Source organism: Amaranthus tricolor, chromosome 5 (genome assembly GCF_026212465.1).
Source record: "Amaranthus tricolor cultivar Red isolate AtriRed21 chromosome 5, ASM2621246v1, whole genome shotgun sequence".
Taxonomy (NCBI): domain Eukaryota; kingdom Viridiplantae; phylum Streptophyta; class Magnoliopsida; order Caryophyllales; family Amaranthaceae; genus Amaranthus; species Amaranthus tricolor.
The window spans coordinates 27,843,050-27,866,829 of record NC_080051.1 but is presented as its reverse complement, the minus strand read 5'-3'; the positions used below and the strand labels follow the sequence as shown (position 1 = coordinate 27,866,829).

General features: G+C 33.3%; 3 protein-coding genes across 3 annotated transcripts; 1 reads left to right on the top strand and 2 right to left on the bottom strand.

Annotated features, from left to right (window-relative positions):
• Positions 1–228: 228 nt before the first annotated feature.
• On the bottom strand, positions 229–3,894 carry LOC130812684 (probable purine permease 5). Its single transcript, XM_057678237.1, has 3 exons — positions 3,738–3,894; positions 2,501–2,655; positions 229–1,773 (listed from the first exon to the last, which is right to left on the bottom strand). The coding sequence occupies exon 3, from the start codon at positions 1,761–1,763 to the stop codon at positions 624–626; it is 1,140 nt and encodes a 379-aa protein (XP_057534220.1). The 5' UTR covers positions 1,764–1,773; positions 2,501–2,655; positions 3,738–3,894; the 3' UTR covers positions 229–623.
• Positions 3,895–5,712: 1,818 nt separating this feature from the next.
• Positions 5,713–13,350, top strand: LOC130812683 (mannose-P-dolichol utilization defect 1 protein homolog 2). Its single transcript, XM_057678236.1, has 8 exons — positions 5,713–6,169; positions 7,096–7,249; positions 8,658–8,730; positions 8,806–8,872; positions 9,278–9,337; positions 11,913–11,973; positions 12,065–12,106; positions 12,888–13,350. The coding sequence occupies exons 1-8, from the start codon at positions 6,023–6,025 to the stop codon at positions 12,989–12,991; spliced, it is 708 nt and encodes a 235-aa protein (XP_057534219.1). The 5' UTR covers positions 5,713–6,022; the 3' UTR covers positions 12,992–13,350.
• A 408-nt stretch (positions 13,351–13,758) lies between these two features.
• LOC130812681 (protein pleiotropic regulatory locus 1) lies at positions 13,759–23,407 on the bottom strand. The gene is made up of 16 exons (XM_057678235.1): positions 22,689–23,407; positions 22,565–22,589; positions 22,354–22,459; positions 22,170–22,239; positions 21,127–21,180; positions 20,549–20,630; positions 20,323–20,415; positions 18,526–18,589; positions 18,349–18,434; positions 16,699–16,800; positions 16,490–16,573; positions 15,586–15,716; positions 15,397–15,474; positions 15,166–15,230; positions 14,309–14,386; positions 13,759–14,218 (listed from the first exon to the last, which is right to left on the bottom strand). Exons 1-16 carry the CDS (start codon positions 22,820–22,822, stop codon positions 14,046–14,048), a joined length of 1,425 nt encoding a protein of 474 aa, XP_057534218.1. The 5' UTR covers positions 22,823–23,407; the 3' UTR covers positions 13,759–14,045.
• Between the last annotated feature and the right edge of the window lie 373 nt (positions 23,408–23,780).

The window sequence follows — 23,780 nt, the reverse complement described above, 5'->3', positions numbered from 1 at the left end:
GTTTGTGGAAAATTTCGATTTTAATGGAATTTGATGATTGCTCTAAAAATATCAACAAAACAACTATGCAAATATACATCTAATTTGGTTGACTATTGTTTTTACTATACTATTTCTATTACTATTATAGTTATTGCCATTATTATTATTATTATTATTATTATTATTATTATTATTGCTAATTACATCAAATATTATTAAAGTCTCACAATGTATTAACATTAACAATTTAAATTTTGTTGGATTAATTTCAGTATATTAATCATGAAAAGAAAGAAATACAACATAATTTGTAAAAAAGGTTAACCTCAATTCGGTTAAGTTGTATTAAGCTCAACAGGACTTATAACATCTATATTCAGCTAAATTGCGGCGCATCTCAGTTCAAGAACCATACAATGTGTTTGTAAATAAGCGCCTTTTTTGTTTCCTTAATTATATTTAGACAAATGTGTTTATAAATAAATATATATATTTTTTTTGTTATTCTCATAAACTTTCGCACACACCTATGTCCAAGAAGCCTATTTCACAATGCCTAAAAGTTAAAACATGTTCTAAGCCATTCATTTAGCATTACTAAAAGCACTTGTATAAAACAATATGACAGAACAGCAGCAACATCAGTTAGAAGTTGCAGAGTTATCCTTCTTGGATGGTCTACTTCCATATATATAACAGCAAAATCCCCAGAACGTAACCACCAAAGACAGGATTTTGAAACCACTCATGGGATCGTGCAACAGAACGACAGCTGCGATGCTTGTAAGCGGCACTCTCACAGCATTCAGTACACCCGCGAGCATTGTTGACGCTAAAAATAGCACAGCTGTGGCACCCAACACGCCCAACTGAAACGTAATTGTTCCCCAAATAAGAACCATACTGTATGAACTTGTTCCGCCTTTAAAATTTCTTGCCTCCGATTCCATCCCTTGGAAACTTCGATCTACAATCAGCCCTAATGTCGTAAATATGAATGCAATTAGAGAAACCATAACCTGCTGCTCAAGCACGACATGGAACGAAACTCTCCCGAGTAACTTCACAAACAGTAGTTCCGAAAGAGCGAATATTAGTCCATGAAGAGCTGATCCCAATATATCCCATATAAAACCCATGGTGTATTGGGCTTTACTAATATCGCCATACAAGTCCGAGTCTGAATCCAATGCAATTATAGTCAAAGCAGCCGTAATCATCACAACAGAATTTATGATTGAAGCATTAACTCTGTTTCCAACAAGAAGATATCCAAAGAGTGCGGAAAAAATGAGGGATGAAGATGCTAAAAGTGAGGCCGTTGATGCTGGAAGATAGGCGTATGCGTATGCATACATGAGGTTATCAGCCGCACTCAGGAAACCAATGACTACATACGAAAGAACGAGTTTGAAGTCTAAACGGGTAGGAAAAGAGTTGCAAATGATGTAAGTAGGAATTAAGGCGATAGCAGTTAATGGCCATCCTGCTACCGATACCCATGATATGATCCATTTACTGCTCCCCCCATTGGAAAAGTAAACACGAGAAAGGATACTAGAAGCAGGGAATGCGATAAGCATAGCTGCCATACTAATGAGGAGAAGAATCCAATATGAGATGGGTTTTGCCTTATATACTTCCAAAAGATTCATTTCCAAATTGGAAAGATGGTACCTGATTGATTGGGATGATCTTGAGTTTGTCTCAATTCTATTATCGCCTAATATGGAGACTCTGAGCGAATCATCTCGTCTTGCTGAGGCTTCCAGGTTCTCCATTGGGTATTCCCTGCTTAGCGTCAAAAGGATTTAGTATAACAGTAAGTTTTTATTAGGGGCGGAGAAAAATGGACAAATTCATTGAAAATTTTAAAAAATTAATGACATTTTTTTAACAATTTTGTATCTTTACACTTAACATATACTACGTAATTTAATATTGAGGCACCCAATTTTGTGGGGCGCTGTGCGGTCGAACATGTTGAACATGCTCAGAACCTCCTTTGGTTTTTATAAGTTGATTCATTGTAAGCATAAACATACATTTAGAAGAACAAGAGTGAAAAACATGCCTGCATAGAAGAACAAGTACTTTCAGTAATCACTAACTATCAGACATCAGCTGAGGTTTTAGCGGTTTAGTGGTATTCCAATTGTCCTATATATATATATATATATATATATATATAAAAGCATACAAATCATAATATATGTCATGAACTCATGATTCATGCAATTGTAAATACAACCAAAGATTGGATTTGTCAGTTGGCATATTAAGGTGCGAATCATGAGGCCAAATCCCCCACAACACTCCATTAACTTAATATCATTAACAACCCCTTAGGTTGTAAGTATTAAATGGTGGAAATTGTAATATAAAGTAAGTAAAATTTTGTTGGGTTTCCATAGATGCGTAATAAGCGGAATTTCAGGAAACACTTCCCTAACATCTATCTCAAGATCATAAACATAATCAGACACATGAATCATATAAAAGGATTAGTCTATATTACCTTTGTAGCGTGAAATCCACAAGAATTAACGCGGTAAAATAATCTGGAGAGCCTCAAACGAAACTCCTCTATTCAGTCTACCAGAATCAATTGAATACCAACGTCTGCTAGAACGGAAGAGATTGTTTCTCTTGCTTTTTCTGGTTTTTCAATGTCTGTGAGAATCATGGAGAGTGAGAGTTTAAATAAAATACTTTTAATACTCACACCCCTCTATTCCACGTTTTCCACTACCAACATTATATCCATGTATAATACTAGTAACCTAGGTCAAAAGAAACTGATTCTTTTGTTAACCTAATTGGATCACAAGCCCATACTTTAATGGGCTTGAGTCATTTATCGTTCAATTGATTCTTTTGTAAGACTTTATAGGATTAATTATATTAGTCGTGGTCCAATTATTATTGACCCACCAATTATATTTATTCTCTAGCAAGTAAATACAATTACTAATAATAATTAACTTTATTATCTTCATAAATATCCTATATATTTATACTTAGTAATTGTCGGAAATGTCTGCGGACATATTCCTTCAAATTTTAGTATGAAAATTTATTGACGGATTTAATGGTCATACTTGTTCATGTATAGATTTGATATTAGGGGTGGGTAATGAAAAAGTTTGATCAAAGTCGACACAATATTTCATGATAATTTACACTACAAAGTATTCTCATTACCACCATTTAGTACCAACAATCAAACTAGCCGTAATTTTCATCCATATTCCTACTTAAGTGGATTTTATGGATGGGATGTACAAAACCATACCCGTGTAACAAAAGGATGTGATTGTTACCATTATTACACATATTCGCATCATCTTAAAAGACAAAAAAGATAGCTAAAAAGAATATATTTTAAATGTAATTGGGGGTAGAAAAGTGGAATCTTCAACCTACTCTTGTTGCGCCCTTAATAACAGGTTTGAACAAAAGCAGGTAATTAAAGATGATTTCTACCAAATTCTCCTTTAAAACCCTTAAATTCAAGTTATTTTCATTAATTAACAAAAGAAAACAAAACCCTAATCCCCTTTCTTACAAACAGAAACACCCAACAGGGAACAAGGATTAACAAGATACCAATTCAGAATTTCCCCAAAAAAACAAATTATACAAGGCAGAATAAAAATGAATAAGCACAATACTTCTGTGTAAATGTAGAAATTATCAATAAAAGTAATAATCTGCTAAAAAAAATGCTAAATAGTCCGAAAGAGAAGAATTACCTGCACTGATAATATCTGCTGGGTTGTGCAGAAGATCCTTGAAGTGATTCTGGTGAATGGAAATTGGGATGCAGTTGTAGTCCATATAGATTATAGTATTAGGAGTTCTACATTTTTTAGTGGTTATGAATTCACGTACGGTACGAGAAAGTTATTGGCCAAAATATAGCATACGTAATTTTTTAATATTTGTTTATCAATCTCTTTTATATGTATTTTATTCCTAAATGATACTCCTAATTTATTTCATTCGTCTTGACGTAAATTTTATTAATATTAATATTTTATAATTTTTAATCAAACACGTTTTGATATATTTATAATTGAAAATATACATTGATAAAAAAGCAAAAATCAATTAAAATAATATAGTGAACATGAGAAAGTATTAAATTAAATTGAACATGTTTTGTTGTCATGAGTTTCACTTTCTACTTTATTATAAAAAGCTTATCTTGTATGAGACTGTCTCATTATGAGACGGATTCGTATATATTATTTTAGTTGATCTCTTTGAAATTTTAAATGGTCTTCTTTAGCATACTAAATATATATGGGTTAAATCCAATAGATATAATTTCCCCATAAGACTTTCCAGAGGCGAATCCAGAGTTTAATATCCCATAGGCACGAAGATATAGACAAATTTTAAGATAGTTTGCGGAATTTTGGTCGAGTTTTGTTGGTAATATAAAATGAACAACAAAGACTTAGTGGAAATAGTAAAATTTAGTGAAAGAACATTTTAAAAACATTAATCAATTAATGCCTAACATTAAATATTAAAAACATTTTAATAAACATAACACTTTAAAAACATTAATCAATTAATGTCTAATGATAAAGATTAAAGAAGAAAGATAAGAAAAAGAATTTAAATTCAAAATCACAATGTCTAGCAAGATTCAAGAACATTAACAATTGCTTCCTCAATACCTCTTGCACCTAGTGCATGTTAGAGTATATAACATATCTTGGGACTTCAACCATAAGCTTAAACTTTTGGTTGAGTTTGTTCCTTAATATGTTATATACTCTAACAATGTAAAGTGGATGAAATTTTGTGAAAAGTTCACTAAGTTAGAAAATAAAACAAAAACATGTAAAAAATAAAAATGAGTAGTTAAGATGAAAAAAAAGTATAAGTCTGTAGTAGATGAGATTAAAAATATAAATGGATCATTATCAAATAAATAAAAAGTGCAAAATCAGTATAAAAAATTATTATTAAAAATGGTACAAAATAAAAGCAACAAAGACAAAAACAAACTGTACCGCATGGGTTTTAATACCATGAGAAGATAACAATACTTCCTAACTCCCTCGTTAATCTCTCTCTCTCCATTACTCGTTTCATTTCAACATTCCCTTACTAATCTTTCTCTCTCTTTGCTTTCTCCCTTTCTAGTTTCTGCGTACAAAGCAAAAACAAAAACAAAGAAAAGCAATCATACTCCTACTATCGATGAGTTGCAGTCTTATGGAAATTTTAGGGTTTTAAGCGTGAGTAAAGGTTAAGGAGAATGGGAGAAGACTGAGAAAGATATCCGCTTTTTCACGAAACTCCAAAGATACACATTTTATTTTTCTTCTTGAAAATTCTCTCTGGGCCGAAGCACAAATACTCGCACCAAGAAACGATCTCTCGTAAACTTTTTATGTTAAAATAAATTTTAAAATTACGACAAGTCTTGATGTGTTTTTTCCTTTATATAAATTTTGTGGCCTATCCTATCCAAAACATTAGTACCTTTGTTCCTTCAGTAAATGTTTACTTCTAAATAGTGTATATATTAATTTATTAAATAATATATTTGATAGAGAAAAATTGGGGACTATGTATATCAATAGAAAGCCAATAAAAAAAATATAGGGACCGCATTTAATAAAATTATATTTTATAAAGTAAACGAGAAACATATAAAGAATAAAAAAATATAAAAATGTTAATATAAAGTTAGAGGAAGATAGGTCATGATCATAAGCATTATAAAAATGTTAAAATGAGAATAAATAAAATTATGTTTTACCAAAACTTATGATATAAATAAAATGATTGAGATCAACAAATAAAACACTTAAAATTACAAATAACAACTTGTTTAAGAACGGAGTGAGAAATAATATAAATTAATTAAAATTTTTAAATGATAAATTAGGCGAACCGGCTGACCGGTTCAATTTGGCGTTCATGTTCATAGAACATCTAAAAGTGAGGATTAGAGAAGGAGGTTGCTTAAATTAGAGGAACTCGAATGCTGTGATCTTCAATTCTTCTGCAAAAAATGAAGCTTTTCGGAATGGATTTTGGTTGTGTGTTTGGATCCCTTCGACATGGCCAAATTCCCGATAATGATTGTTTGCTGCCCTTAATTTCCAAATTACTTGGGTATTGTATCGTTGCTGCTTCCACCACTGTCAAGATCCCTCAGGTTTCAATCTTCATTTGTTGTGATTTCTGATTTCATGAAACCCTAATTTAGATGTTTTAATTTTAGGGTTCATATATTCTATTCAATTTCTTTGTTGCTACTTGTGACTGATTATAATTCACGTAAGAATGTGAATATACCCCCATAGTTTAAGGGAAATGTGATGGGTTTCTTAACTCATTTCAGAAGAGATAGATCTTGGTCTATTGGGTTCATCTAATCAATTCAATTTATTTCTTGCTGCTTGTGATTTCTGGAATTGAGTTCCGTAATTTATGTAATTTATAATCAGTCACAAGTTTATATTTTGGATTAATGTTCTTCTCCCATCGTAATATGGTCCTAGTTTATCGTTTCATTGGTTCAATAAAATCTAGAAAGAGTCAATCTTTGGGCTTCATTGGTGTTGATGATGTCAGTTTTGTCTTGTTTTTGAAGGTTATATTGCAGGACTTAAAATTAAAGTTTGAATTGTATGGCTAGTTGATAGACCTGTTTATTTGGTTTACCCTAATAAATTTAGGGAAATGTAATGGGTTTTGTATTTAATTTCACATGAGATAGATCTTGGTATATTGTTTTCACATATATTTGGAGTCTTTCTGTATCCTCTCGCATCCTTTTAGTACCACGTAGAGGTATGAAATTGATATGATGCTTTTATAAATCAAAATAAACCAAATAAATTGCTTATATGGTCGTAAACAAAATTACCTATACTCCTACATTGGAACATTTCATGTATACTATACATGTACTTAAAAGTTTGTCATTGACTTGCCAAGAACTTTGTTGAAATTCACATTCTTCTAGTAAAATTCAATGATTTTTCTTATATTTCTAGTGACAGTTGCATTTATGTTACACTTCTTGTTTTCCCGGGCCTTTAAATTTTTGTAAAACTAATTATGTCTTTTACGTGGCAGATATTGAAGATCTTAGAACACAAAAGTGTTCGAGGTCTCAGTGTGATGGCCTTTGAGCTTGAAGTGATTGGCTACACAATTTCCCTAGCATACTGCCTTCACAAAGGCCTCCCTTTTTCAGCATTTGGGGAATATGCATTTCTGTTGGTGCAAGGTACATTTTGGGATTTCCCTTTAAAAACAAACAACTCAGGATTATGACTTCTCTTTTTGATACCATTGTTAAGTATCATGAAAGTAATTTGCATATTATTACAATGTGTTGGATATTTTCACTGAAAGATATTGTAGTTGTTCTAAAAGGGTATTGTTACTAACATTTGCCGGAAGGTGAGTTGTCTTAGTGAACTAAGTGTACCTTTGATTCCCTTGTTTCTCACTTCTATTTTGAGGCTTCGTTGCTCTGTATTCTTGTTCTTAAACATGATGAGTGGTCTTTAGTCTCAGAGGGGGAAATAATAATTAGACTACGTTTCACTTTGAACAATTAGTTAGTGTTTGAACTTTGAAGATATCAACCACTTTTTTTGTTTATATTGACCTCAATGAATTTGGTTTATTTAAACATCCCTACTTAAAAGAGTAGTAGGAATATTAATAGTGGGATATCCATCAAGATGTGACTCATATAAATGAGTGTGGGTGGCAAAATGGAGAGTGGTTAGATGGATAAGCAGACATACTTTAAGCGATGGAAGACATAAAAAGGGTTTAAGAGTCACATATATTGAGGAGAAGATGAAAGAAAAATGTTTAATATGGTTTGAGCATATGCAACAACGAGGTATTGGTGTACCTGAAAGGAAATTAGAAGGTTGGAATGGGGAATTTATCAAGACGTTGAGGAAGATCAAAAATGACTTGGAGAGAGGGAGTGCAAAAGGATTTTAACGATTTAAATTTCTTGTTAAGATGTTAGAAAATAGAAATGAGTGGAGAAAGAGAATCCATGTGTATGAGCTCTAGCCAATGGTTAATTTAGTCAACCCTAATATTTTGGGATTAGGGCTTTGGCGTTGTCGTGCACGAAAGAGCTAGCCATGTTAGTTCATCAAGATAGAACATATCTTATATCTATAAAACTTGTATACTGCCTCCACATGATAATCTTAGAGTGTGAACAACATTTAGCCGGTGTTCTCTCACAGGAATTAGCATTACAATAACTTGTTGCGGAATTTTTTAATCAAATTAACAGAACAAAGATGCCATGAACTGGAAAGTATAATAGGGTATTCATTCAAATGTTGAAGCAGACAAATATAGCCTGCAAATTTGAAGTGAAAGTAAATTGGCATGGAAAACTTTATTTCATCTCTCATGTGCCATATTGAGAGTTAATTACCACCATCATAGTTAATTTTTCTCCCCCTGTGAGTGTCCTAAGAATTTTTTAGCTTTGATCTATTTTTTTCATACTTTATAGACAATTATAGTGTACTCCTTACATCTTAGTTGTTGGTTTTTTTTTTTTTTACCTTTTCCTTGTTCTTTGATATTGTAAGGGTCTTAAAAGCGCGATCACTCCTAAAGATTTTATCTTATGTTGATTTTTATTTCAGCTATTATTTTAGTTGCTGTTATCTACTACTTTTCTCAACCTGTGGGAACGTCAAGATGGATGAGAGCATTGTTGTATCCTTTACTGTTTTAATTTGTTCAGCATCCTCCAATTTCAGAAAACCTCCTTTTCTTAACAACTGTCCATAGATATTTTGGCTTGGCACCAACAATTCTGGCTGGTAAAATCGATCCTATGCTATTTGAAGCATTATATGTAAGATTTTCTTTTCTGAAGCCACATTTTGTTTATCTGCTCATTGTCTTTTTCTGTTATTAGTTACTCCCTCTGTCCCTTGGAATTTGCTATATGTTTTATTAATCCGTTCCATGGGATTTGTGACACTTTTTATTTTGACTATAATTTCTCACTCTCTCCTTAATTCTCATTCACATTTAACTTGTATTTACTACTGTCGACACATATCAAATTTTTGGTCTTATTCTATATAAAAACCAATCAACAAAATTAGTAAAGTAACTTTATTTACTTGTAATTTCCATGGGACTGAATAGTATACATTATCAACTCTATGAAATCGGAAAATATGCCATCTACCTTTTATGATGTATGCTTTTCTGTTTACCATCTTTTAACTCATAATGGAACCATTTACCACAGGCATCACAACATGCAATATTCCTCTGTGCAAGGCTTCCTCAAATTTGGAAAAACTTCAGAGTAAGTTGAATTTTGAAGACTGGATAAGTTTACTAAGGATAATACTATTATGCTATCATTTATTGATCTATATCATCCTTTTGTTTGTCATAATTGATAAATGTATGACTAGTAATGCTGCATACATCTGTATTTATTAGTTGCTTACTATCTAGGAAACTTTGTTTTTAGGAACATTTAGTGCATGAATATGTAGATCAGATGCATTTACTGCTTCTGTTTTTGAGATAACTGAAGATAAGGTATTACAGTTTTTTGGGATTATCAAAACTCTGCTTCATAGCCTAGTTTATGGTTAGAGGATAAATGCGTTACTTTAGGGCAACATTAATTAAGAAACAAGGACTAGCGTCCCATTTTGGTTTTGATAGTAAGATCATGAGCCTCTTTAATCACATTTCAAACACCTGAATAGTTGTTTACAAAACTGAAAAAACAATCATTTCTCCCGATATCTATGGCTAGATTCCTTATATGTCAGGTTTAACTTGATTGACAGTCAATCTGATAGCTTCTACAACTGAGTTCTGTTTGGAGGGAAAGAGACAAAATTTTGGTGCATCACAAGCATGTCTGGCATTTATGGCTGTTCACCATGTTCCCTCATGTTTCCCTTCCTGTATTCGTTCTTTTTGATGCCCCATCAACCAGAATTGCAAAGGCTTAATCACCCATAAGACCAGAAGTCATTTCTACAACATTTCATCATCCTATTGCCACTAGGCACTAAGTTGCTCTTGGTTAGGCTTTTCTTTTTTTTTTGGGGGGGGGGGGGGAGGGGGGCAGAAGTAAGCATCATTATGCTCGTAATCACAAAGGGGTTGTTTTCAATTGACCCTTAATTGCCACAAGTCTTCCCTACCAGAGTTGAGCACAAACGAGGGCCCTGGTTGAGCAAGCTTTAGGGAATGGTCAAGAAGGATATTACAAATAATTGTTTTATTTATAAACTTCAACAAACTGTCTAGTCATGTATGTATTACGTTTCTTAGGGGATTAAATTTTCCAATCTATTTGGGGACTGTCATTTTGTTTGGATATTAATTAGGAAAAATTGTTGTGAATAATCTAATCTATTTTCAATTACGCTCGTAATCACAAAGGGGTTGTTTTCAATTGACCCTTAATTGCCACAAGTCTTCCCTACCAGAGTTGAGCACAAACGAGGGCCCTGGTTGAGCAAGCTTTAGGGAATGGTCAAGAAGGATATTACAAATAATTGTTTTATTTATAAACTTCAACAAACTCTCTAGTCATGTATGTATTACGTTTCTTAGGGGATTAAATTTTCCAATCTATTTGGGGACTGTCATTTTGTTTGGATATTAATTAGAAAAAATTGTTGTGAATAATCCAATCTATTTTCAATTTACATGCCAATAATTCCACCTTTTGAAAAAAATTTTAATAATCCAACCTTTGGTTTCAATTTGTTGCCAATGGACCCTTCAAAGAAATGACCTACTATATCAGGTTACCTCTTATCTTCTTCCTACTTTATAATAATCCAATCTATTTTCCATTAGCTACCAATAATCCCACCTTTAAAATTTTGTTCAATAATCCAACCTTTACTTTTTGTTTGTTGCCAATGGACCCTACAAGAAACTAAATGAAATTGCTATTACTTCCCAAGCTTATGAAGTTGATCATTGCATAAATAGTAATTGTCTTTACATACATATACCATCAAATAAGGGTGTTCAAAAATCCAACCCACTTGACCCGACCCGCTGACCCACACCCAACCCGTTATATATTATCTTTATCAAGTTGAAATTTACACGTTAAAATATTATAAAAAATTAATAATAGTCGTAAGTTTTTCATTTCCCTTTCAAAGTAAAATACCCCTTTTAATCAGTGACAAAGAGAAATTGAGTATTTTAAAAATTGTGGATTTTTTTATAATAATTGAAGAGAAAATGTGTTTTTACTTAACATGTATGGATGAGATATGTTGGATTATTATAAACTAGTGGCAAAGAGAAGTTGAGTATTTAGCTTCTTGAAGGGTCTATTGGCAACAAAATGCAAACAAATGTTGTATTATTAAAAAAAATTCAAAAGGTGGGATTATTGGCAGGTAATGGGAAATAGATTGGATTATTATAAAGAAGGAGAAGACGAGAGTTAACTTGATATAGCAGGTCATTTTCTAAAGGGTCCATTGGCAACAAACTGAAAACAAAGGTTGGATTATTACAAAATTTTCAAAAGGTGGGATTATTGGCAAGTAATTGAAAATAGATTGGATTATTCACAATAAATTTTCCTATTAATTAAATGGAAATGAAGGTAATCATTTTCATCAGCCTTACTCGAGTGAAAGCCAAATGTGAATTGTGATGACAACTTATGATATGTCACAAGGCTCCTTTTTTGTGCGAGTATTTCAGCTAAAAGGACTTGCTACAATTTTATTACCCCCAATGTCATTAAGTGGTTCCCACCAAGGTGAGGTTTGAGGGGTTAGATGTACGCAACCTTTCCTTGTTAGGGTAAAGAGCATGCTACAAATGTAATAAAGCTTCTTTGGATTGACAGTTCTAATGGCTTTATACATAAATTGCAGAATAAATCTACTGGGGAACTCAGCTTTCTAACATGCTTTATGAACTTTGGAGGCTCCATGGGTAAGTAAATACATGACTCCGTATCTCAGAATTCTTTACAGTATCTGGGATGCAGTTTCTGTAATCATGATTAGTGTATACTGTCTTGCAGTGAGGGTCTTCACCAGCATGCAGGAGAAAGCACCTACAAATGGTATCCTTGTTCCTACGTTTATTGCGGCACTGTTTGGCTTTTTTATCTTTTCAGTTGCCAATATGAATTATAACTTCTGCTTTTTTCTAAGTGAGAATAGCTTTTTATACTTTTCTTCTGTGCTGCTTCTGGTCATTTCTTCTCTTTTTCTAAGTTCTGGTAGAAATAGGTGGTGCCTGTGGCTCGGAAAGCAGTTGAGGAGTTTTGTCTTATTTTCATTGTATGACTCGACTTTTGAAAAAACTGAAAATTTGATTCTAAAAATCACACAAAAATCACACATTTTATTTATCCTATAAATCTCCAACTTTTGCTTCGTTTTTTTCTTTCAAAGGATTTCAACGTCATTTTTCCTATAAAAGTCTAACCATTACAAGTCACAAAATTGTTGGGGGCTTGATGTGTAGTTGTGATGAACTAGGGACTTTATAAGTTTCTTGGACAGATCGGCACTCAAATGAGTCTTCAAGTTCTTTTTGATATGGTGTCGACACACCGCAAACTGACAAAGTATACTGCTTTTTTTTCTTCAAGTTTGCTTGGGTTCTAGAACATTACCAAAAACCTTTAGGCTTTAAGTAAATTACTTTGCTGAAATTATATTGATGAAGCATGCAGGATTGATGTTGTCATTCTCTTTTGGTTAATTTCTTTTGCCGTGACCTTTGTGGAGTACATGCAGTTCGTACTGTATTTTCCGTCTCTTTTACTCCCCTAGGCCTTGTACTTTAATATATTGATTTTCTTGATTCACACATTGCAACTCCTTAACTTGCTTTAGTTGTAATGGGCTCTGCCCTTGGTGCCATAACAAATGGTACCTTGTTGAGCCAGATAGTCATCTACAAGAAGCCAGAAACAAAGAAAGAAAAGAAGGTTGAATGAAAAAAGCTTGTTTCAAACGAACACGAGGTATTTTGATAGCTGTGATAAATAGTTGATGCAGCTAACATGTGGTGTTGCAACACGTGAAGTCACGAAATGATCTGTAGCAACTTCTCCAGTTTCTATTTGTGTACGACGATTGGGGAAGTAATGATGGTTTTATATAACAGAAATCTGTGCTGGCACTGAACCAGATGTAGTTTTTCTAGTGTCATGCTGAACATTATCCCACAGGTAATTGTTTATTAATACAACATAAACTATGCTTTTACAGTTTCATATAGTGAAATTCTACAATTGTAGACCTTTGCCGAACATTTTGTATGGAACTTGGACACTCGGTCTCTTTCATTTTGTAATGTTATGCCTCACTTTGCTAGCGTCTGATCCCGATGTATGATTACAACTTACAAGCACCAAAAGTAGAAGTAATTTTGTTATCGGGTGATGCAATGATGAGGGAACGAGAGCAATTCTCTTTTGTTATTTTCGTGAAAGACTAAACGATGTCTGTTTTGGAAGAAAACATTTTTCCATGTTTTTCTAGTCATGTGAAGTTTCATCCTCATACTATCCAATTTTAAACATTTAATTTTATATGGTAATGCAAATTTGGCAAGGAAAATACATAGTATGAGGGACGAACTTCTACTCATGAAAATGAAATTCTACTGTGAGAAAATTTACAATTTGGCTATTCTCATCCCTCATTTACAAAGATAGACATAATAATGTATAAAATAGAAAGTGATGCAAATTGAGAAAGATGGAGAAATAGTCATTTTGATAAATAGAGAGAGAAGTAATATCTTCCGATGTAAGGCTGAAAGAGTAAGGACTCATGGATTCTCAAACATTATCTGAAATACAGCTATAAATAGCTTGATGTCGTATCGAGTGATCAGACTTTTCTGACTCATGGAAATCTCCCTAAATAGCAAGTGATCAACGCAAAAAGGCTTACAGAACTAATCTCATTGCTAGTACGTAAAACTGACAGGGTTAATGGAAGCGATAAGATTCAAGTTGAGCATGTTACAAGAGTCATCAACAATTAAAAGCGTCTAATATCTTTAGGTGGCTTGAAATTGAGAGGATAAGTTTCAGGGGTAGCCGTATCATCTTCTTTCCACATTTTGATAGTCTTATCAGCTTCGCAAGTCACCAGCCTTGAGCCAGTAACATCATACGAGAGAGCATAGATACCAGACTCACTATCCAGCGAACCTGCAGCAACAGAACCATAAGGGTTAGTTCTCTCTTCTTTTCAACACAACATTACTACAGTAAGCAGAGACAGACGGGAAAAAAACATACCAGGTTGCACGATAGTATGAGCTTGCTGAAAATTATGACCACTCTTCCAGTCCCAAAACCAAAGACTTCCATTGTCACCTACATAGTGTAATGGAAGTGATGATATTATGAAAAGTGATTCACAAAATAATCTTATACAATTGGGGATCATAAGTAAATTAATAGAGTCGATAACATTGTTAACGCATCAAGCATTTTCACACTTCACATGTCACAAATCCATCATTCAATAACACATTGATCTTGAGAAGTTAAGATTTACAGCATCCAGTGATAATTAGACTTTAAAGTTCATTTCCCTATCTTAAGTATGCATTTTCTGACAATATTAGCTTTTAAGAGTTACAGTTTCCCTGAAGTGTACCAGCTTTCAAGGAAATCATAATATTTTTGCCATACATAAAAATAACACTTTTAACAACATGCACAAAAAATATGTAACTCTCAAGTCTCAACCTTTAAAATTAAAACATGAATATTATGTCATGGAACAAATATATTAGTATTATGCATTTTCCAAAGAGACAAATACTCTGCGTTCCCATGAGCTTTCTTGAACATTTTTGTGTCGATGAGGCAAACTAGACGGAGATAGTATTCCTTTACACAAGAAAAACCATAGGATATACACGTCATATTAGTGGGTTCCTAATTTAACAGAAACTGTATATTCCTTAACACAAGTAAAACCATAGGATATACACGTCATATTAGTGGGTTCCTAATTTAACAGAAAAAATGCATTCTGACAATTTTGATCTGCTCAAAGATCAACATTTTCGAGCAAAACTTGTAGCCACAAATGTTGCAGGTGATTTTGAAGCAACGTTCAAACACACAAGAAATGAGATGCTAACCTGCTGTAGCCATAACTCCATCCTCATTGACAGCCATGGCATTGATGATTGTTTTTTGCTGAGACCTGTGCCCAAAAACAATGGAAAGATGAAAAAAAAAAATTGACTCTTCAAATATGAAAGTCATTGAAAATTAATGAACAAAATTCGAAGTTTCATATGGAAAGAGTGTGGCAAATAACCACGAGCTATTCATACTAGAAAGTAAAATGTCAGCCTTCTATGACTTACAGCATGTTGTGCATAAACTCTCCTTTTGGAAGGGTGAACTTCTTTATGTTGTCAGCAGAAGCAGATGCAAACATATTCCTGCAATGCACAGAATAAAGCCATATTCAATTATCCACGAGTAAGAGTCTAGATTTTTTAATATAGGAAAGAGACATAGTGATAGAGCAGCAAAAAAAAGTGTTCACGCACTCTTTAGGATGCAAGGCCATTGCTCGGACAGACTTCTTATGATGTGTCAGTGTTAACATGGTCTTGCCAGCAAGTCTCAAGTCCCAGAATTTTATGGTTGAATCATGTGAACCTGTCACCACTTGAGGATCCTGGCAAAGTGAAATTTCTAATAAGATTTAAATGGTAGAAGTCTAAAGCTATCTGAGATTCTGAAGGGACCTTAAGCCTATTTAATAAGAAAAGTGGGATAAGCAACTCATCAATAAAAGACCAGAGAGAAGTTCACTGTTAATACATCTAAGACGCCATTCTGGTTCTTATAAGGTAAGCATCGTTTAAGTTACCATGACTGGTACGTGCAAAGCCGTTCAGTTATAAAGCCTTTACCACAACCCAAGAAAAGAAAAGCTTTTGATGTACAAAGTATATACCATTCCACATCCCTACTCAACATTTTTAGCAAGATCAACTATAGCAAACATTTTTTCCCGGACTTCAAATAATCTCTAGACTCTTGAGTAATCCAAATTCTAACAGGCAGATCACTGAATTACACTGTTTCTTAATGAACATATAACAGTTCAAATGGGGCTCGTGAAATATGAAGTCCCTTCCAACCACCATAGACCAACATAATTTGAAATTTTAATTACAGGTGTCATTGTCTCGATTCAACTTTCTACTTATTCATGTCTATGCCCGGTGTGGAGGGGAAGGGAAACAAAATATCAAAGATTCACTTATCAAAGGCACACCCATAGAGGCAAACTCAACAAAGATTAGAAACAACGAGAAGGAAAAGAATAATCAAAAAAGCAAGTCCAATCAGTACTTCAATATCAGAATAGTGCACCTAAGATACAAAGAAATGTGAAAAAGCTCTTAATCCATAATCAGTAAGTTCAGAGAAATTTCAACATACCGTAGGTCGAGTGAACACAGAGCAAACTGTGTTTTCATGACCTGACAAGGCATAGATTTGTGTTTTGCTACGGATGTCCCAAACCTGAAAATTCAATGAAAATATATCACATAAACATAAATCTTGGAAGCATAATACCTGTGAATTGTGATCGATATTTGATATAATACACAATTGCTTTACAAAAAATCAAAACAAGCAAGACATACCCGGCAAACCGAATCACGACCCCCGGTCAGCAATATATCAAGAGTTGGATGAAGAGCCAGGCAGTATACTCCGCTCAGATGGCCATGGTAAGACCGAATTACCTGCACATAAATAAATAATCTCTACTTTTTGTTTCCGTTAAAATATTCACAGAATTTTCTGTCTAATAGGGCTAAAATTCAATATTAAGCAACAACAATGTTATGCATCACTGTCAACAGGTGTCCTTGTACAATTTCACTTTTTAGGTAGCAAGAAAGTATATTGCTTTGAATGTATATGTATATGCTATTTGTTTATACCATCCTTATAACTTCTTAGAAAGCTTATATGTGTGAATTTTTTCAATGCACAAAATGATGGCTCCAAGCCTCCAACATATATGTGTGACATACATGCAATGTCAAAATGCTAGTTAACCATAAAGATGATATTGCTCGACCTAGCTTAAAACCTATTTTACATTGTTACAATGTACATAGTATAGGGACAAAAGAAACAACAATGCAAGTTGTATTGTCCCAGGATATTCAAAAATCCACAGAATTTCATCGATACAATAGTATGTGGCCTTGTTTGGGCACCATCAGTATGAGAACAATAAAAATCGAATTGTACTTCCACCCTTAGGAGATTCACAAATACATCTTCAAACTTCATCAACTGAATTATTAGGTTAAAATAAATTAAAAAGGTTTAGATCAATGTCAAACAGATTGAAAATTTTAACTAGGCTAGTGAGCGTGAAGACGATTATTCAATTATGCGAAGGTACGCATTTAGTACTTACAATTGTTTTTCTCGTGTGTGCTAACTTGTTGGATGGCTTGTCGTCGTTGCACAGCTAGGATATGCACTAAGAACCCTATCGAAATAATATACCGTCTTTCCATGAGACAAGGAGAGAAAATTCCTTCAAATATCCACCTACTTACTTTAACACCCACCCATATAAAGCCTTATGTCCTTATTTATATCTTGGATGACAAAAGGCCATTTTCTGATTCTAAGAAACAGTATAGCAACATAAAAAAATAATGGGATACCTGATTAGAAGAGATATTACCAAAATGAGAAGTGGTTTCTAACTTTGTATTATCGATGCTAGGACAAAATATGATGAAGTCGATAAATTTCCAGCCTCTCATGTTCCCCGCATTATAACCAAAAATAATAAGAATTCTAAAGAGGAGCCCAAAAATATGTTTGAGTTGTTTACACATAGGCATTTTAGAAACTATGCAAACAAGGTTGAATGTGATCATTAGTTATTTTATTTACAACCGGGCATTATTACTTTTTGATTTAATCTGAACACATTCTTTTATCTAGTGCTTTAATTCAATAGTTTTCAATGAAACCCTCGACCTAGTGTCAATCACTAAAGCCAACATTTCTAATAATACAATATTCAAAACTAAATAGCCAGCTATTAAACAAGCTGAACCTGCTCCAAGGAATCTTTGATTCTCAAAAACCAGATTGAGTTCATCATAATAGAGACACGATCCAAGACACAAAGTCATACTAAACTTAGAAAAGCAGCGTCAACAAAAGGCAAATAAATAAAATTGGAAAATAATAGCTAAATGTAAAAAGAATGTATAGGGTGTCCATCTTCAACCAATACTAAGTCTGAGTCTTCTCACCTTATTTTGCTCAAGATCCCAACACTTCACCATTTTGTCATCACCAGCAGAGAACATGTAGGTATGCCTCTGGCTGACAGCAAGACCTACAAAAATAACAAATACAACATGCATCAGACCTTACAAGCAGAAAAACATAATTTGTATGTTTTAACATCTAACTACTATGATACTAACCTCTTACTTGTTCAATGTGTCCTGTAAGAGTAAGTTTCAATTTCCCACTTGCTACATCCCATATCTAAACAAAAAAATTTAATGTCAGCATTCAGCAAACACTTTGAAGTGAGCCATCATATCCATAGTGAAGTGGTGTTAGTATGGTGAACCAATTAAATTAACAAAAATAAAATGTGCAATCCAAGGAATATATTTGCATCTCATTTTCATGTAAAATACAGCAAGCTCAGATTCAATTTTTTAAAAAATAAAGATGGTAATCAGAACCCTGAGCTCCCCAAATCAGTAAGTACATTTTTTGCCAAGAGCCTTTGCAAATTTTCACCATTTGCATGCGACATAAGGATTCCAAATCATAAAAGGGATCAACCTCAAATAAAATTGGTCTTCAAGTGTCAAGGATAGAAATTCCTATGTATCGCGGTAAAACCGTAGTCATTCCACCTAATGCCAACTTCAAACTATATCCCTTGAACCTCAACACATGATTGCACAAATATATCAACCCAATTAGGAACCCCAGCTCCATCAAGTGTGAGCGCCCAATAAAACCAAAGTTCAAATTTGCTCATACCAACGGGATCTCCTTGAAAAAGATTATTAAAGAGTCGAAATGTATAAAAAAGCATGTGTATTTATGCCACTTTGCTTCCTTCTTTCTTATACTCATAGTCAATCATGGATCTCCAAAACTCAGTGATTAATCTGTCATTGGGACTTTTTCATTGTGATTTCTCTATATTTCCAACCATATGCTTGCCTTATTAGGGGATAAGTAAAGGTATAAGCCATAAGGTTGGTTAAGCTGAGGCTCTAAGCATATTTGAAGTGATAGAAGTAAAGGCAAGACATTGGGCGATTGGGCCTGCTCCAATCTCTCCAAGGTTAAAAGAAACTCAAGTGTAAGATATCCACTTAAACAATGCAAAGCACTCCAACCAGCCTTTACATAGATTAGTGTCCACTGGCTATGATACGGATACTGGTGCAAGATGCAAGATGTGTCTGATACACATTGAACATGGATAAAACAACTAAGGGAATAAAATAATTGAAACCTGAAACTCTACATTCACTAACTAGTATCTAGAAAAAAGAAACGAATTGGTGGAATGATTTTTTCAATCTCCCGTGCACAGATTCTCAATCGGGATTATGGTCATAGATATTAAAAAAGACCGAAAAGAGAAACAAAGGGTTTGGAATTTGTTCTACTAGAGAAAAGAGAAAATGATTGGTCAAGATAATGGTGCACAAGGGTTTAAAAAAAGCCTTCAATTCATATTTATTTTGACCCAGCCAGCTGTATCAATTTTATTTTTTCTGTTTTCTTTTTCTAAATGAGTGAACAAACATAGCTATGTCAAACCCATAAAATGCACATGAAGAAGTCTAAGCCAAATCTTTTATTAGCTTCGGATTCGTTTTTATTATGTTTGGGATTTAAGGCAACAATATCATAAGCTGAAAAGTTACACCAAAACTTCCCATCTAAAAAAAACAAGAGTTGTTCTTCTTTAAATATAAACAATATGTAAAATATGATTGTTAAAAAGATTCATCAAATATTTGTATCTATATCCAATTCAATGATGGTGTCCCCATATCCTCACTTATTTGCACTTATCTTATAATCTTACCCTGTATACAAACCCTCCGTTTTTTAAAAGTTTATGATTGTTCAATCAAGTTAAAATGATTTAGAACATGGCAATATGTGTGTGTGAGTGTATCTATTCCAAGATGGTACTGCTAAGCAATTAAAGACAAAAGAAAGAATTGAATCATTGATACCTTAATTGTACGATCTGCGGAACCAGTGCAAAACCAATTGTTACTTGGATCAAAGGCAAGCGATCTCACCCATCCCAAGTGGCCGCTAATTACCTGCATAAATGAGATTTGAAACAAAAATCTATAAAGGTAATAAAAATCACACCCTAGAAGATAAATGAAATCAACTTTGAAAAATTTAAAACAGTTGCAATTCCAGAAAATAATAAACATAGTTGTTTCTCACCCTGTAGTTCTTCCAAGGAGGATGCCACACTGGTCTAGGCCATCTACTAGGAATTCGCTCCATAAGAGCAGATGTTGAAAACCTAAAAAATTACCAAACAAAAGAAAATTGAATTGGGTAAGCCGAAAGACATGTTGAGCAAAAGATTACTACATCACACCTTACACGAAGCATGAAACCTGACGAGTTCGAAGTCGATTGAACTAAGAAAGTCAAGGTCAATAATATCATGTGTACAAATACTACTGCATATTGCAGAAGCAATCCTAACCTAAGTAGGCACATAATTCAATCCCTAATACCAAATAGCCCAGCAATAACCAGTTAACCTAGTTAACCATGATAAACTACTGGTAAATGCTTCCAAAATAATCAGACCTAAACAAATTAAACCTGTACTATGGCAATGACTCAACTATAGAAACTATAGCAAGTACAAAAAGCATTGCAGTTTCACTACACACATGATGAATCATATACCACATGTAGCCTTTCTAACTCATTTGAGGCAGGGTCAGTATGGGAAAAGAAGAAAACAGAACAAATTTATGCACAAAAGAAAATGGCATTGCTTTTACCTATCAGAATTCAGAGTAGGAATAATCGCACTTTTACTAGGACCAACTTCATTCCTGGAAACATAAAAAAAAATCATACATAGGTTATCGAATTAACACAAATACGAAGCCAATATAAACAACAAAATTCTTCTTTCTACATAAGCCCAAAAGATCCATGAAACAATACTTGTATTATACTATTTTAATCGTTGGCTCACATCTAGAATCACCATCATGCAATTTGAAACATCAGCTAAGTCATATTAAGCTCATCCTAAAAAAAATAGAAAGAAGTTGCCGAAAAGAAATTTAGCTAACGCCTAAGTAGATTATGAAATTATAACTCTGCATATGAGTCAAAGAGAAGAATATATCAAACTCTTCATAATAATCAAACTCAAACGTAGATTTTTCGCCAAAAGAATCCAATGTTGGATCAAAAAACAGATATACATATCAAACCTCATGATTGTAGATATTAGTGCATCCCTGAGAAAAAGTGACATTCTTATCAGAAATTAGCTGCAGGCAGGACAACATTGATTTACTATTCAGATGTTGTTGCATTTCCAATCAAGTGTAGCTACAATTCTTTCTTATCAATTTTCATAATTAACTAGAATTTCTATTGCTCTGAATCCTACATGAGCCAAGCTTTAGAAAAATATTGTAGATATTTAGTGTATCATGAGAAGAAGTGTCATTCTTTTAAGAAACCACACTAATATACTATTAGAACGCTGCTGCAATTCCAAGCATCAAGTGTATCCAGAATTCTTGCTTATCGATTTTCAGAGTTTATTAGGATGCCTATTGCTCTGAATTCTAAGTGAGACAAGCTTTTGAAATATATTTTAATGTTATTTAATTTTCTCTCCTGCCGAACACTCCATAAATCCTTCTCTCTTTTATTATTAGCATTGAATTTATATCAATGGTTTCATCCCCTACACTTCAAATTGAAACAACAATGTCAAAGCCTAAATATGCCAGCATTATAGGATGGACTACGGGAACCAAAACAATCCCAACGCTTCAAAGAAAATTAAATCATAACTTACAGTCTAGGTTGTGCAGCTGAAGGAGCAACAACTAGTGCATTATGAACTCCTCTTTGTGCATCTTCAGGAGCTGATTAACAATGGAATAATTTTCAAATTATAAAATTCAAAATCCACGTACACAATAATAATGATGATTAAAAAAACATGTCCTCCAAAATCTATATAGAATAAAAAACATTACCAGGAAGAGCAAGGGCATTGGAAGGAGTTGAAGAACGCCCTTGAATTTGCTTGCTAGGCTGAGGCAGCGTCAAAACGGGTTTAATCTCACCGTATTCTACATTTATCTTTACAAAAACGAAATCAAAAACAAGAATTAATTACGGAAATTAATGAATCAAAAACAACCCAATTAAGATTACCCAAACAAGAACAAAGCGCGATTGACTAACCTTGTGACTCAACCGTATCTTTTTACTGCAACAAAGAAAAAAAGAAGAAAAATGAGAGAAAAATAAAATAGTAGAAATATAAATTAGGGTTAAAACCAAAAAGAGGATGGGGAAGAGGAAGAACCTTTCGGGATCAGGAGGAGGAAACTGAGAATGAAGGGGAGCAAAGATGTCAAGAGAACGTTTAAGAGACTTGAAAGTAAGCTTCTTAAGTGATTGTCGTTCAACAGGTTCCATCGAGATTGTTGTCGCCGCCATTGTTAGGTTTCAGATTGAAACCAGAACAGAATTCTCAAATTCTTTATTGGAATGATGAAAATTGATAGTGATTTGAATACATTAATTTAGGGTTTTCTGATTCTGATGATTTCACCCTCACAATCGCTTCCGGTTTCTCTTCTCCCCTTCGAGCCCTTCGAGACTCTGGTAGTCTGGTGCTCTGCTCTGTCCCACTAAGGGCATCGTTATGTGTTACTTGTTAGCAATAAGCTTATGATTTGGACGGTAATTAAAGAGGGGTAAAATTTTATAGGTTTTCAGTTTTTTTACTGCACCGATTTTGGTTTTCGCGGATTTGGGTATGAAGAAGTATGAAGAGTTTTATCTGTTAGTAGTGTTTAGATGGTTGGTATGAGCTCTTATTCGTATATATCCCATTATTTCATATCATATATGTTTGATTCACCTCATATCCACAAAGTATATTTTTTGAGAAAATTATTAAAGGATACTAAACTTTTGAAAAATGATATGTCAAAAGTACTCTTTTTTTTTTTATTGAGTATTTGAGCTGAAATTTATGAGCTTTTTAAATGAAAATGGAGTATAAGCTCTAAACACGAGTATTAGTTTGTAGATAAATAAATTCATGAATTATTAACCTTAAGGTATGTTTAGTAGTTGGTTTTAAATGGTCGGAATGATGATAAAAAATTAGTTTAATTTTAGTAAAAAAGTCTTTTGGCTAAATGGTCATATTTATTTCCTTGAATCATTTCGTATTCTTTGCAAAATTCATTTCAATGCATAACTATATGGAAATGCAGTATTAGGTGATAATAGAAATTTATGAACAAAAAAATTTTATGATCAAAATTCATTACTATGGAAATAATACGGTAAATTTCATTTAAATTTATAATACAAATTATTCTCATTACCATTATTTAATACCAACAACCAAACAAACCGCCTTTATCTTATTACATTACCTGTT

Coding starts and splice junctions, on each gene's coding strand:
- LOC130812683 (XM_057678236.1), top strand. CDS start 6,023: ATGAAGCTTTTCGGAATGGATTTTGGTTGTGTGTTTGGATCCCTTCGA. Junction 8,731..8,805: donor AGATGGATGAGAGCATTGTT/GTATCCTTTACT, acceptor AACTGTCCATAG/ATATTTTGGCTTGGCACCAA. Junction 8,873..9,277: donor TGCTATTTGAAGCATTATAT/GTAAGATTTTCT, acceptor CATTTACCACAG/GCATCACAACATGCAATATT.
- LOC130812681 (XM_057678235.1), bottom strand. CDS start 22,822: ATGGCGGCGACAACAATCTCGATGGAACCTGTTGAACGACAATCACTT. Junction 20,416..20,548: donor CTCCTTGGAAGAACTACAGG/GTGAGAAACAAC, acceptor TCATTTATGCAG/GTAATTAGCGGCCACTTGGG. Junction 16,574..16,698: donor GTCGTGATTCGGTTTGCCGG/GTATGTCTTGCT, acceptor TTGAATTTTCAG/GTTTGGGACATCCGTAGCAA.
- LOC130812684 (XM_057678237.1), bottom strand. CDS start 1,763: ATGGAGAACCTGGAAGCCTCAGCAAGACGAGATGATTCGCTCAGAGTC.